The 12723-nt window shown below is 39.6% G+C and overlaps 1 protein-coding gene across 4 annotated transcripts in view; it reads right to left on the bottom strand.

Annotated features, from left to right (window-relative positions):
- Positions 1 to 12723, bottom strand: part of Spmip4 (sperm microtubule inner protein 4) — a 32420-nt gene that overhangs the window by 18483 nt on the left and 1214 nt on the right. For 3 of the 4 annotated variants that reach the window (XM_085691079.2, XM_048440332.3, XM_048440333.3), the window contains exons 2-4: positions 12560 to 12717; positions 5501 to 5677; positions 1297 to 1368 (exon numbers count right to left, since the gene is read on the bottom strand). In XM_085691079.2, coding sequence (XP_085547205.1) covers positions 1297 to 1368; positions 5501 to 5677; positions 12560 to 12693 — 383 coding nt within the window. In that variant the 5' untranslated portion in view covers positions 12694 to 12717. The remainder of the gene's footprint in view (positions 1 to 1296; positions 1369 to 5500; positions 5678 to 12559; positions 12718 to 12723) is intronic. The other variant, XM_048440334.3, reaches the window with a different exon arrangement.

Here is a 12723-nt window from a genome sequence, read left to right as displayed (position 1 = left end):
TGTACCTACTAACTACTCTGAACCCGCAGGCCAAGAGGTAATACCGTAGTCCTGGAAACAAGCTTCCTGCAGAGGGAGAGTTATCCACTGACATTTGACATCAGCAATTATTTCAGCCTATGCTCATAAGACTCAAAGACTTCAGGTGTGGAAAATAATCAGAATGTTATCATTTCACCATAAAGTAAGCCAGAAAATTTGAACATACTGCTGAGTGTTTTTGATATCTTCCATGCTGGATATGTTAATAAGAAAGCAGCAAGCTATATAGCTGCATTATTCTGTAGTGTTTTATAAATACACAATTCACATGAACCATAACTTTTTAAAAATCTTTATTTGGATTCTGTGGGCCTGTCTCCCAGATATGTTGCTGAGGCAGAAATATGGGGGTGCAGGAAGTGATGAAGATGTGACTCCAAAAGATTAGTGTTGCTGGACTGGCTACTACATATGAATAAAACATAAGTTGGCATCCAAAATGTCTCATGTGACAAAATTTGCTATACTTCATGACTAAAACAGGCTTGATTTAAAATGAAAAAATAGACAAAATATTTTTTAAAATTAAAAATTTAAAAAGATACAAATAAAATTACCAGATGTTCAGAGACACTATTTTCTTGATATCAATCCATTAATTTTGCATGTTTGAGTTGAATTAATGAAACTCCAACGGGCAAACACAAATTTTGGCTCCCTCTTGTGGCTCAGTTCTATACTGAATTAGCTTCTTGTAACTAACCTTAAGGGTTCAGTGTTACTTCAGTGTTTCTGTAATTTGCTGTATGTTCATTGTACACGGAGCTAGGTTTTGAAAGGTCATGTTATGTTATTTTTATTTGAAAATAAAGGCCTGATTTTTAAGTATACATAAGAAACAATTTTAAAACAATTTAATATGATAGAAGACATTACCTTACATGAAGGTGAGTTAACAAATATACCCTTATCCATAAAGAGACAGCGATTTTATCAAGAGTAAGTACTTATAATCACCCCTCTCCGTATAATATTCCAATTTTTTGAGGACCCTTGTCATTTTCAGTGAATCTTTAAAAACATCTAACATACCCTTACTAGACTGAGGAGAAGGCAGAGGTGTGGTCCACAGTAACTGCCCCACTCTCCAGTCCAGTAGTCTTTAGCTTGTTTCCATCTGTTAAGTGCTGATTTCTGGTGCTGGTGATCTTTAATATGGCAGAAAGCATTTTTTTTCTCTGAAAACGCTTCTAAATTTCTCACATAATTCTATTTTACTTAAAATACATAAAACAGCCCCTGCCCAGGACTTACAAAGAATCGTTTCCATAGACATCACTTTTCTTGTTCTGTGTCAGATAGTAGAACTGCTCAATAGGAAGGTTTCTGAAGAGACAACAAATGAACTTGAACATATTTGTACATGACAGAGCATATCCATGAACGGCAAAGGGCAAATAGATGAACACAGACACAAGTATATAGAAATTCTATACAGAATATATAAAAAGTAGTGCTTTAAATTAGTTGAAAAGTAAGAATTTTTTTTTTAGTAAACAGGATGGGAACACTTAACCATCTCCACTTAGTGATTCAAAGAAGATTATTTCAGTTAGAGTAAAACCTAAACAGCAAAGGAATGGGGCAGGGGCCTGTAAGTCCACAAGCGGAATGCCGAGGTGGAAAGACTGCAAGTCCAGCTTGAGTTACCTAAACATTCCTTCTTTGAAAAGCTAAAAATAAAAAAAGAGGGCTAGAGATATGGCTCAACAGTTAAGAATATGTACTACTTGCAGTACAAGGGTTTGGTTCCCAGCATCCAAGGGTGGCTCACAACACTTTTGACCTCTGTGGACAATTGCCTTCGTGTGCACATATCTACAGACAGACATGCACCGTATATAATCTAAACAACACCCAAGAAGGGGGAAAATCTGTACAAATGTTTACAATTTTCCACTGCTAAATAGATCTTGTCTTGTTTTGGAGGGTTTGTGTGTGCGTGTTCAGTATGTCTGAGACAGGGTGTCTTGTTCACTGCTGAGATCAGCAGGACAGCTGGCCCATGAGCTCCAGGGATTCTCCTGCTCCTGCCTCCTCTCTTGCCACAGTAGTGCAAGGATGTCAGACGCACAACACTGTGTCTGCTTCGGGACACCTCAACTCAGGGCCTTACACTTATGTGACAGGTGCTTAATTACTGAGTCACGTCCCTTACACAGATTTTTGATATCCAATACTTCGACTATAAAGAACAAAAATAAGATATAAATAAAATAAGAACCAAATAAAGAAAAAATAAGAGCTGAAGAGGAAATACAAAAGTTGCTATGTAAAACACAAACAAAAACATATCTAAATAACTAGTAATCAAATAAGTTCAAATCCATCATTAATGGAAGTCAGGGGAGGAGCTCAAGCAAGAACCCAGAGGGAGGAAGTGAGGCAGAGACCACACCACAGAAGAGGAGTGCAGTCTTGCTCTCCCTGGCTCACACTTGGCTTTCTTTTTTAAAATTTATTTATTTTTATTTTATACGTATTGGTGTTTTGTGAGGAACTGGAGTTACAGACAGCTACCATGTGGGTACTGGGAATTGAACCCAGGTCCTTTGGAAGATCAGCCAGTGCTCTTAACCACTGAACTATCTCTCCAGGCTGCTCTCTTATATGACCCAGGACAATCTGTCTAGAGTGACACTGCCCAATGGGCTGGGCCATCCCACATCAATCATGAATCAATGAAATGCTTACTCACACTCTCACAGGCCAACTGGATAGAAACAATTCCTTAACTGGAGTTCCCCCTCACAGGTGTTAAGTTGACAAAAAATAACCAGCACACATCCCTACGTGGAGGGGGTGAGGTGTGGCATCCCAGACCCCAACTGAAATGCCCTCCCCACCCAGGGAAGGTGACATGTGGTTTCAAGAGTAATATTTTTATGAAATTATCGAGGCTTGACCCATCAAAGAGCTGGAAAATATTTTGTATAAAAGGCTCTTTTTAGAGAGAAAGAAAAGTACTATAACAAAGAAAAAAGTCTTTGTTATAGAAGATAAACCATATTCTATAGTTGCTTGCCAAGCTATCTGCAGTGTGCCAGAAGACAGTCAGAAAGATGTTTTCAGGAGAAAAGTATGTTAAAATGACAACTCTGACATAAAAGGGCACAAGGAAACTGATATAGTAACACAGACTCGGGGGCAGGGAAGAGTGATGGTTCTAGCAGGAATACTGCTCCCTCTCCAGGGTCTTAGGGCTGAGTGCTCCCTCTCCAGGGTCTTAGGGCTGAGTGCTCCCTCTCCAGGGTCTTAGGGCTGTGTCCAACCAGAATGAGGGACCTCTTCATTTAAACTGGATTACTCCGAATGTTTAAAACTAGTCTTTTTGGCTCTCCTTTAGCACACATTTTTTTTTTCTTTTTGAGACAGGGTTTCTGTGTGACAGCACTAGCTGTGCTGGAACTCAATTTGTAAACCAGGCTGGCCTTTAACTCAGAGATCCGCCTGCCTCTGCCTCCCTAGTGCTGGGATTAAAGGTGTGCACCATTATGCTAGGCATATTGTGCATATTTAACATACAAATGTTGGGGGCTACAGCTGTGCATTCCTCAAAGAGCTGTAACCCGGTTGCTAAGCCAATACTTGCTATATGCAAGTTCTAGAACAGATAGGGAATAAATGGGTGAATCAATAAAATGCACAGGTGGAAGCACCTGGGGCTTTAGCAGCAAACAAACCTGGGGTCAAATCCCTGTTCTACAGATTTACAATATCTAGCTCAAGGAAAGAGTGATAGCCTAGAGTTTACAAAGGCATAACCAACTATAGCATAGTTAAGAATTTCTCTGAGAGTGGAGTCTTTAAAGAAAGTCTGTTGAACAAGTATTCCAACGTGAGGTCCTCACTATCTGTAATGTGTGTTGAGTCTCTGCAGGGCCTTGTTCTTATTTTGTTGATGCTTACAGAAGGTCACTGGCTGCACATGGCCCTGTTATTGACATTTCATTGTCTATCTGTGGTTTATCTTCCCAAATTTATTTCTTTTACATGCTTTAGAACAGCAATAAGCTAGTTACCTAGACTGTTAGTAAACCAGGCAACTGGGAGTGTTAGATAAGGCAGGAAAGGAAGTGGGTGCTGTGCCACGATTTTATGGATTCCATTCCGGGTAAATATAATAACCTTTAGCAAATATAATAACCATTACCAAATAATGAGGGATTTAATTTAATTTCCTAAGTTGCTGCTTGCCTCTCCCTTTTTAACCTAGAACCTTGTGCATGCTAGGCAGATTTTTCACCACTGAACATTGAACTATATCCTGAGTCCTTTTTTTCTTTTTCTTTTTTTTTATGTTCCATTTTGAGGCAGGGTCTTTCTTACCAAGTTGCCTAGGCCCTGAATTTCTGATCCTCCTGCCTCGGTCTCTTAGTCAGCTTGGATTACATACCTTGCCACCAGACCCAGGCTCCTTTAGTTTTGTGTTTTGAATACTCTTGCTGAAGGAATGACATTACAGTTCATCACCTGAAAATATGGGCTGGCCAGTTAGTTCAGTGGGTAAAAGAGCCTGCTGCCAAGCCTGGCCAATTCCTGGAATCCATATAGCAGAAGAGAACTAACTTTCAAGTTGTCCTCTGACTTCTATGCATCCTACCCCAGACTCATATGGGAAAAAAAAATCAGTCTAAAAATAGTGTCCTGCAGGTTCAAATACTTTAATAAAGATGGTCAACAAACTAAAAAACAGAGTCTCAAACCAAGGACACATGTACAAATCGGGGTGAACTTTTTTGCTCAAGCAAAAAAAATTTTTTAAAAGATTTATTTATTTATTATGTATTCAGTGTTGTGCCTGCATGTATCCCTGCAGGCCAGAAGAGGACACCAAATCTCATTACAGATGGTTGTGAGCTCATGTGGTTGCTAGGAATTGAACTCAGGACCTTTGGAAGAGCAGGCAAAGCTCTTAACCACTGAGCCATTTCTCCAGTCCTAGCAAAAACATTTTTAACTTAATCTCCTCCTTCTGCCTTTCATCATATTTAGTTTTCATTTTTATTTTATGTATATAGTTGTATGTGCTTGCATGTATATCTGCACATTATGCATGTAAAATATCTGTGTAGTCCAGAAGAGAATGTCAGATCTCCCAGAACTGTAGTTACAGATGATTGTGAACTGCCATGTGGGTACTGAGAAGCGAACCCAGGTTCTCTGGAAGCGTATCCAGTGCTCTTAGCTTCTGAGACACTGCTCCAGCCTTCATTTGGTTTTAAATAAGTGAGGAATTAATCAAAATTTCTAATCAGAATACTTTAATATCTCAAATGGCAGCAACATAAAACAAAACCTACAGACTTACCACTGACTCTACAGAATTAGTTTTCTGTCTGTGTATTCATAAAGAGTAAAAGAAGTCCATAAGCAGATATGTTAAGAACTAATAAGGAAAACGAGAAATGGTTAGTACAGACCTTTTGTGAATATGAATGCTGGAAAGGTCACTTACTTTGGCCAGATCTCTCCTCCAAATCCATAATGCTGATGTCCTTTGCCCATGACACAGGGAGGCTCGCATTTTGGCCTGTGTTCTTCAGGCAGAGCAACTGGAATAATGCCACCATATTCCCTTTCAGCACCCCATGGAAGCCTGCATTGTGGCCGTGATTCCCGCAGCTCCTGATACCTGTGAGAAATGACAGACCTCTGACACTGCTCGGCTGTACCTTAAATCCCTTTCACATCATTAGCAGTCTAGGCCATGTTTTCAGAATATAGAATTCTAAGATTATGATACACTCTGACTGTTAGAGGAATGAGGTTAACCCTTCCCACAAATGTATTAATTTTGTAAAAAAAGCTTGAGATGAAATTCACATACCATAGAATTCAACAGTTTTAGTTGACTCCCAAGTGTGTACAGCAGCTACCAGAGTCAATTTTCTATTTTCATGACTTCAAAAAGAAGCCCTGTATTCTTTGGCTGTGCTATACTAAGGAAACCACCTTTATTCCACCCCAAGCACCTACTTTCTTTATAGACTTGTCTGTTTCAGACACTTCATATAAACAGAACTATATACTATGTTGTCTTGTGTTGGCTTCTATCATTCAAAACATAATGCTTTCAAAGCTGATGCTTAATATAGCATGAATCAGGACTTCATTCCTCTAATGGCTGCATAAGTCTACCAATGGATATCCATTTTGCTCAACCAGCCATCAGTTGGTAAGATATTTGACTCTTACTAATATTGCTGTACTAAATATTAGTATTTTTGAGAACTTGATTTAATTTTTCAGAGAACACTACCAAAGAATGGATAGCTGGATCATATGTGAATTTGAATTTAATTTCTTGGGAAACTGCTATAGCAGATGATTCATTTTACACTCCTGAAAGATTGGGAAAAGGGTTTAGCATTTGTCATGTGTGTTTGAAAAAGAATTATAGCCATTTTAAAGGAAGTAAAGGAGTACATCACTGTAATTTTGTTTTGTATTCTTTTAATGACAACAGTACTTTTTGTTACTATTTCTTCTTTGGAAAATGTCTATTTGATTTTGTGTTTTTAAATTTTATTTCGTAGTTACAAGTTCTTTTTAAGTCCCAGATACAAGTCTTTTATTGGCAGAACTAAGCAAATATGCCCTCCTGTTCTGTACACTTTCTTCTCACTTACTTGAAAGTATCTTTTGAAATATCAAAGTTTCTAATTTTTTTGGTGGTTTTTTTTTTTTTTTGAGACAGGGTTTCTCTGTAGCGTTGGAGCCTGTCCTGGAAGTAGCTCTTGTAGACCAGGTTGGCCTCGAACTCACAGAGATTCACCTACCTCTGCCTCCCGAGTGCTTTAGGACTCGCTTTTACACCTGTCTCTGAGTCATATGAGTAAATTTTATGTATGGTATAAGGTAAGGGTCAAACTTACTCCTTTGCATTTGGATGTTCCTGGCATTGTCTGCTGAGAGATTTGGAACACTGTGAAGGAATGGTGCTACTACTGTCAAGTCATTACTTGCTTCCCAACAGTTCAGTGGGGGTCCCTAGGTTGGCAAATGCTGTGCAACAATGGGTTCTCTGGAGGGAACAGAGGAATGACTGGGGGAACTGAGGAACTGAGTTCTCTGTGTGGGTCAATGTGTTGATGAACAAAAACAGCCTAAGTCTCAAGTCAGAGGCTTAAAAGCACTACACCATACTAAGAATATTTGGATAAGTTTGGGAGATTTGTAAAGACTTGAGCAGAACTTAGTTGATTGCATGGACCATAAAAATGGTTTTGTGTTTCTCTATTTAGAGCTGGTTTAGGGGTCAGGAATTTGTGGGCACAGTGGAAGAGGGCCATGGTGAGAAGGAAAGTATGAGAGGAGATTGGGCTCCTCAGTCCCGTGGACTCTCCTGTGAGGATAGGGGAGGTAGTCAGAGTCATGGAAGAGAGCTCAGAGAGGCACGAGCTGATGGGTACTTCTGTCGGCACAGTACATGCCTTAGAGGACCCCTCCCCAATAGTAGCTGCTAAGTACAATGGAGAATTAACACAGGATGGAACACAGGATCCGTCTTACAGATGGAACTGAATATCACATGAAATTGCTAGATAAACAACTACTAAATCATGGACTACTAACTGTCGTGCAACTAGTATTTTACTGGAATACTGCCTTTCATTTATGTTTTTTAAAAAATATTTATTTATTTATTTACTTATTTATTATGTATACAATATGCTGTCTGTGTGTATGCCTTCAGGCCAGAAGAGGGCACTCAGGACCTTTGGAAGAGCAGGCAATGCTCTTAACCGCTGAGCCATCTCTCCAGCTCCATGCCTTTCATTTATGTATGACTATTCTGTGGCTGCCTTCACCCTCAACAGCAGAACTGAGTATTTATAATGAAACTGTAAAGAACAAAATATTTTGTCTGGTTTCTTGCAGACAACATGTCCTAAGCTCTATACAAACCAATTTAGGAAAGCTTGGTGATTGTTGCTTTCGGGTTCTGGTAATCAGCTTCCAGATCTTTCCCCTTCTCCCAGCTCTGACTATGATCAATGCACATGGTTTAGGGGACATGACAAGTGAAAAATATTAAACACTTGTGATTAATGACAGACTAAGCTTTAATTTTTAAGTTTGTAAAGTTACATTTAAATCACAAATGAGTCAATTTCTCAATATCTGGCCCTAGTAAAATACATTGTCCCAGAAGATGAGCCAAAAAATGTTAATCAATCATGTGTATTAGCACTCTGTGAAGTTGCAAAATTGAAAAAAAAACATATAAAATAAGAGGTAATGCCTAAATCACCCTTTACCCTTTCAATCCCTTGCTGTCTTTCTCTCTGGCACAGCTGGCGAGGAACTCATGGCAGTTCAACTGCCTTAGTCTACTGGGTGCTAGGATTAACAGGTGGGAACTACCACACCCAGCATGTTTCTTTTTATTTTAAATACTCAAGTCTACTCAACCCTCACCCTGCGGTATTAGTATTCATAACACTGTAGAGAAGGAACTGTTTGAAATGTAAGCTAAGGTTTTAGGATGAAATAATTATTTTAAGTAAAACACCTCTCCTTAACAAAGAATAATCATGAAGTTACCGGTGCTTCAATCTGTAGCCACAGAAAAATGTTTACTTTGTTTTAGGGAAGGTTATGGATGGACCAAAATCTATTAAAGTCACTGTGAAGAATCTGGAGTATCAATCCCCAAATTGGAGGGCTCAATTTGATTAGTAATGATTGGAAGGCACGGTTATAAGACAGCTCACACAAATCTTAATTTTTTTTAAGCTGGCAGAGAATCTCTCTCTCTCTCTCTCTCTTTCTCTCTCTCTCTCTCTCTCTCTCTCTCTCTCTGTGTGTGTGTGTGTGTGTGGTTTCAGGAATCAGAAAGCAATGAACTTAGAAGTAAAACGTGAACCTATACTGACATCCTAATCAATTCTCAAGATGATTCTTCTATTGATGCATTTCTTTGGCTGATGAGTTACAGAACAAGTAGTCAGCTGACTGGGAAGAGGAGATAGGGCTAGTGATTCTAGGTGCTGTCTCAGTCACAAGTACATTTATTTAGTGTGTGTGTGTGAGTGTGTGCATGTGTTTATGTACATGTGTGTGCAATGGAAATTGAACCTAGAGCCTCATACATGCTGGCAAGAATTCTGCCACTGAACTATTCCTAGTCTCTGAACTTTCAATGGAGAAAATACAAAAAAATACAGTGTCTATTAATTTACTTAACATTCTCAAAAGAGAACAAATGAGGTTGTTATAAAACAGTGGCTACTATAATTGCTCTGGAACACACAAGTGAATAAAGTTGAGGCACAGATATAAAGATTAGCTTGTTCTTGATCACTGGGTAAGCCAGAACCCTATTTCTGGTTCTCTGTTTACAGTGCTTTCTGCTAACCCAGTCTTCCCCAGGTTCTTCTGACCACCCTCCAACTTAGTGTGCCAGAATATGTATAGGTTAAACCTGGAAATGTATATTTTTACGAAGCTTCTCAGGTGATTTTTTTTTTTTTTTTGAGACAGGGTTTTACTTGGTAGCTCAGGTTGGCCTGGAACTAACTATATAGCCCAGGATGCCCTTAAATTCACAGCAATAGTCTTAGTTCAATAGTTCTTCTGTCTTAGCCTCCCAAAGGCTTAAATTACAGGGATAAGCTGATATGATTATCCTTAGGTGATTTTAATGTACTGTCTGACTGCCTTACACTACAAGAAGAACAAAGTAGGCTGGTGTAAGGAAGTAATTGTATATTATCATCATAGTTGCCACATTAACTCAAAATCTGTCACACTTGGCAAGGGTGTGCCTATCTCTATACCTAGAAAACTAAGCTTCTGAAAGCTAATATATGCCAAGGACAGGATGTATCTTTACCATCAGGAAGAATGATTTCCTGGAAGGTTGGGGCCTTTTGCTTCCTATTGTTTTGCTCTGGGTTTGGGTTGAGAGCCACTGACCCAGAACTTTTCTGGAATCAAGTCTCAGGTATGACAGAGTAGAGATGCTGCTCTTGTCTGGTGACACTATCAGAGCATCTCAGAACAGTGAGGGGAAGAGAATATTTTCTAAGCTGCTTGGGGCTTCTTCCGAAGGAATTAACAGGAAGGGCTGTAAAACACATGGTCATCCTGACTTTCTGTCTGGAGACTATAGTAAAAAAGCCCACATGAAATAAAAGGGAAAGCAGTTTAGTTACTAGAAGCCAGGGATGGTTGTTCTCAGACAGTGCTTAAACAGCCTCTCATATTTTACGGATAGCTGACCATATGGGCACTTAATTTTCTCAAATTTAGAAAACACTGATCATGTCAAACAGTTATTTACATATTATAAATAAGAGTATATTTTCCTGCATGTATGCATACCACATGTGTGCCTGGTGCTTGAAGAGATCAGAAGAGGGCATCAGATTCCAAATAGCTGGAGTTACAGAAGACTGTGAACTAGCAACCAAATCTGGATCCTCTGTGAGCTGCAAATACTCTTAACCCTGAGCCATCTCTCCAGTCCCCCTTTATCTTTTGCAAAGAACACGTTTATAAATTGAAATAGATCCATGAAGTCTGATCAAGATGACAAGAACCTAAATAAGAGCACAGTCTGGAAGAACCAGTGTTGGGGCTGAGAAAGAGACTCTTAGGGAGACTGGAGAAACTTTAAAATGATGAAGTGCTCCTGGCCTAGGGATAATCACTTCTTACTATTCACATTTCCAGATGAAAGAATGGGAACCAGTAGATAGAAGTCACAAGGAAGAAAAAGTGTTCTTAGAAACTTCTCAAAGAAAATGATCCAAACTGGGGCAGTCAGAATTGGAATGGACTGCCTGTGTGTAGCAATGGAACACTTTGGAAGGTTTGTTTTTACTACTGCTTTATGAGTGTGTGTTTATGCCACTTGTGCACAGGTGCCCTTCGAGGCCAGGAAAGGGCGCTGGATGTTCAGAACTGGAGTTACTGATGTGCTGTGGAACAATGGTCTTTTATCCTATCACTTGTATTTTAAATAAACTCTGACTGGCCAGTAGCCAGGCAGGAAGTATAAGCAGGGTAAGGAGAACAGGAGAATCCTGGGAAGAGAAAGACACAGTCTGCAGTTGTCATCCAGTCACAGAGGAAGTAAGATGTAACTGTCTTACTGAAAAAGGTTCCAAGTCATGCAGCTAACACAGACAAGAATGTATTATGTACATTATGTTAATATATGATGTAAGAAAGAGTTAATATGAAGCCTGAGCTAATAGGCCAACCAGTTTATAATTAATGTAGACCTCTGTGTATTTCTTTGGGACTGAACGGCTACGGGACCAGGTGGGACAGAAACCTCAGTCCACACTGGTGGTTGTGAGCTGCCTGATGTAGGCGATGAGAGCCAAACCTGGGCTCCTAGGACCAATCTTAGATCCTCTGGAAGAGCAACAAGTACTCTTAACTGCTGAATGAGCTTCCCAGTACCATTTTTGAAGTGTTTAAACTGAGGGAATGTGTTTTCCTGTCTAACTTCCCAAAAGTAATTTTTTTTAAAAAAAAAAAAGCTTGTGTATGTGATCTATACAAATGTATGAGGCCAGAAAGTGACATTAACTGCCTTCCTCAGTCACTCCCCACTTTACTTTTGAGACAGGGTTTCTCACTGAATCTGGTGCTTACTGATTTTACTTGACTAGCTGGTTATTAAGCCCCAGGGATCCCAGGGATTCTGTCTCTGCCTCCCCAGCACTGGGATAACAGGTTCTTACTGCGGCACATGGCTTTTTTATGTATGGGCTGGGGATCAAACTCACATTTTCATGCTTGTGTGATTAGCACTTTACCAGTTGACCCATCACCTATTCTCTCCTTAGAAAGAATTTTTAGGGATTTGGCCAAGTGAAATTAGAAATGTACAAAACAAGAACACAACCACACAAGGTAATTAAAAACAAACTTATTCTCTTCCTCTCGAAATGATTCCAGTAAACCAAGCCAAGCCAGAGATTCCAGCAAAGTATCTGCCTATACCGTACACAGGTGCAAGGACAGCAATGCTCCCCGACATGGCTATCGTGAGCAGCGAAAGAGTTACAGCCAAACTCAGTGCAGGGTTTACATAGCAACCGTTGTTGGTGACAGATTCCGGGAGTCTTTCTGGGCAGAGGGTGCTGGTGAATACACACACACACACACACACACACACTTCTAGAATGTAGTGGAAATATTTGATGTCTTTTTTTTTGTTTTTTTAAGACAGGGTTTTTTCTATAGTTTTGGTACTTGCTCTGGAACCCACACTGTATACCAGGCTGGCCCTGAACTCACAGAGATCCTCTGGCTTCTGGCTCCTAGTGCTGGGATTAAAGGTGTGCCCTACCGCTGCCTAGCATGTTTTGTTTTTTTAAAAAAAATAGGATACAGCAATATACTACAGTTTTAACTGATTAACCATGCAAAGTTTAGTCTTGTTTCGTTTTTCTTTTCCATATGATAAATGGGAGAGCTGAAGTGCTTGTGTGTTATAAAGTCACTAATGTAATGAAATCTCTCTTTTGCATTTTTCTGATTTTTGTTTTACCTGTCGTCTGAAGCGGTTGGGCGAGTAGTTATTTCGAACGGAGTGTGCAGCTGATTAGAGTAAAAGGTGTCTGACAGGATGTCAGCTCCTTCAAGATCCCTGCAGCAGTGGCCCCTGCCGTGAATTACCTCCATGCTTCTTGCATAAATTTAGGCCGTCTGGAG

The sequence above is a fragment of the Myodes glareolus genome, chromosome 6 (genome assembly GCF_982192425.1).
Source record: "Myodes glareolus chromosome 6, mMyoGla1.1, whole genome shotgun sequence".
In the NCBI taxonomy this organism is placed as follows: Eukaryota; Metazoa; Chordata; class Mammalia; order Rodentia; family Cricetidae; genus Myodes; species Myodes glareolus.
The sequence above is the reverse complement of the archived record's forward strand: the minus strand, read 5'-3'. Positions and strand labels throughout refer to the sequence as shown.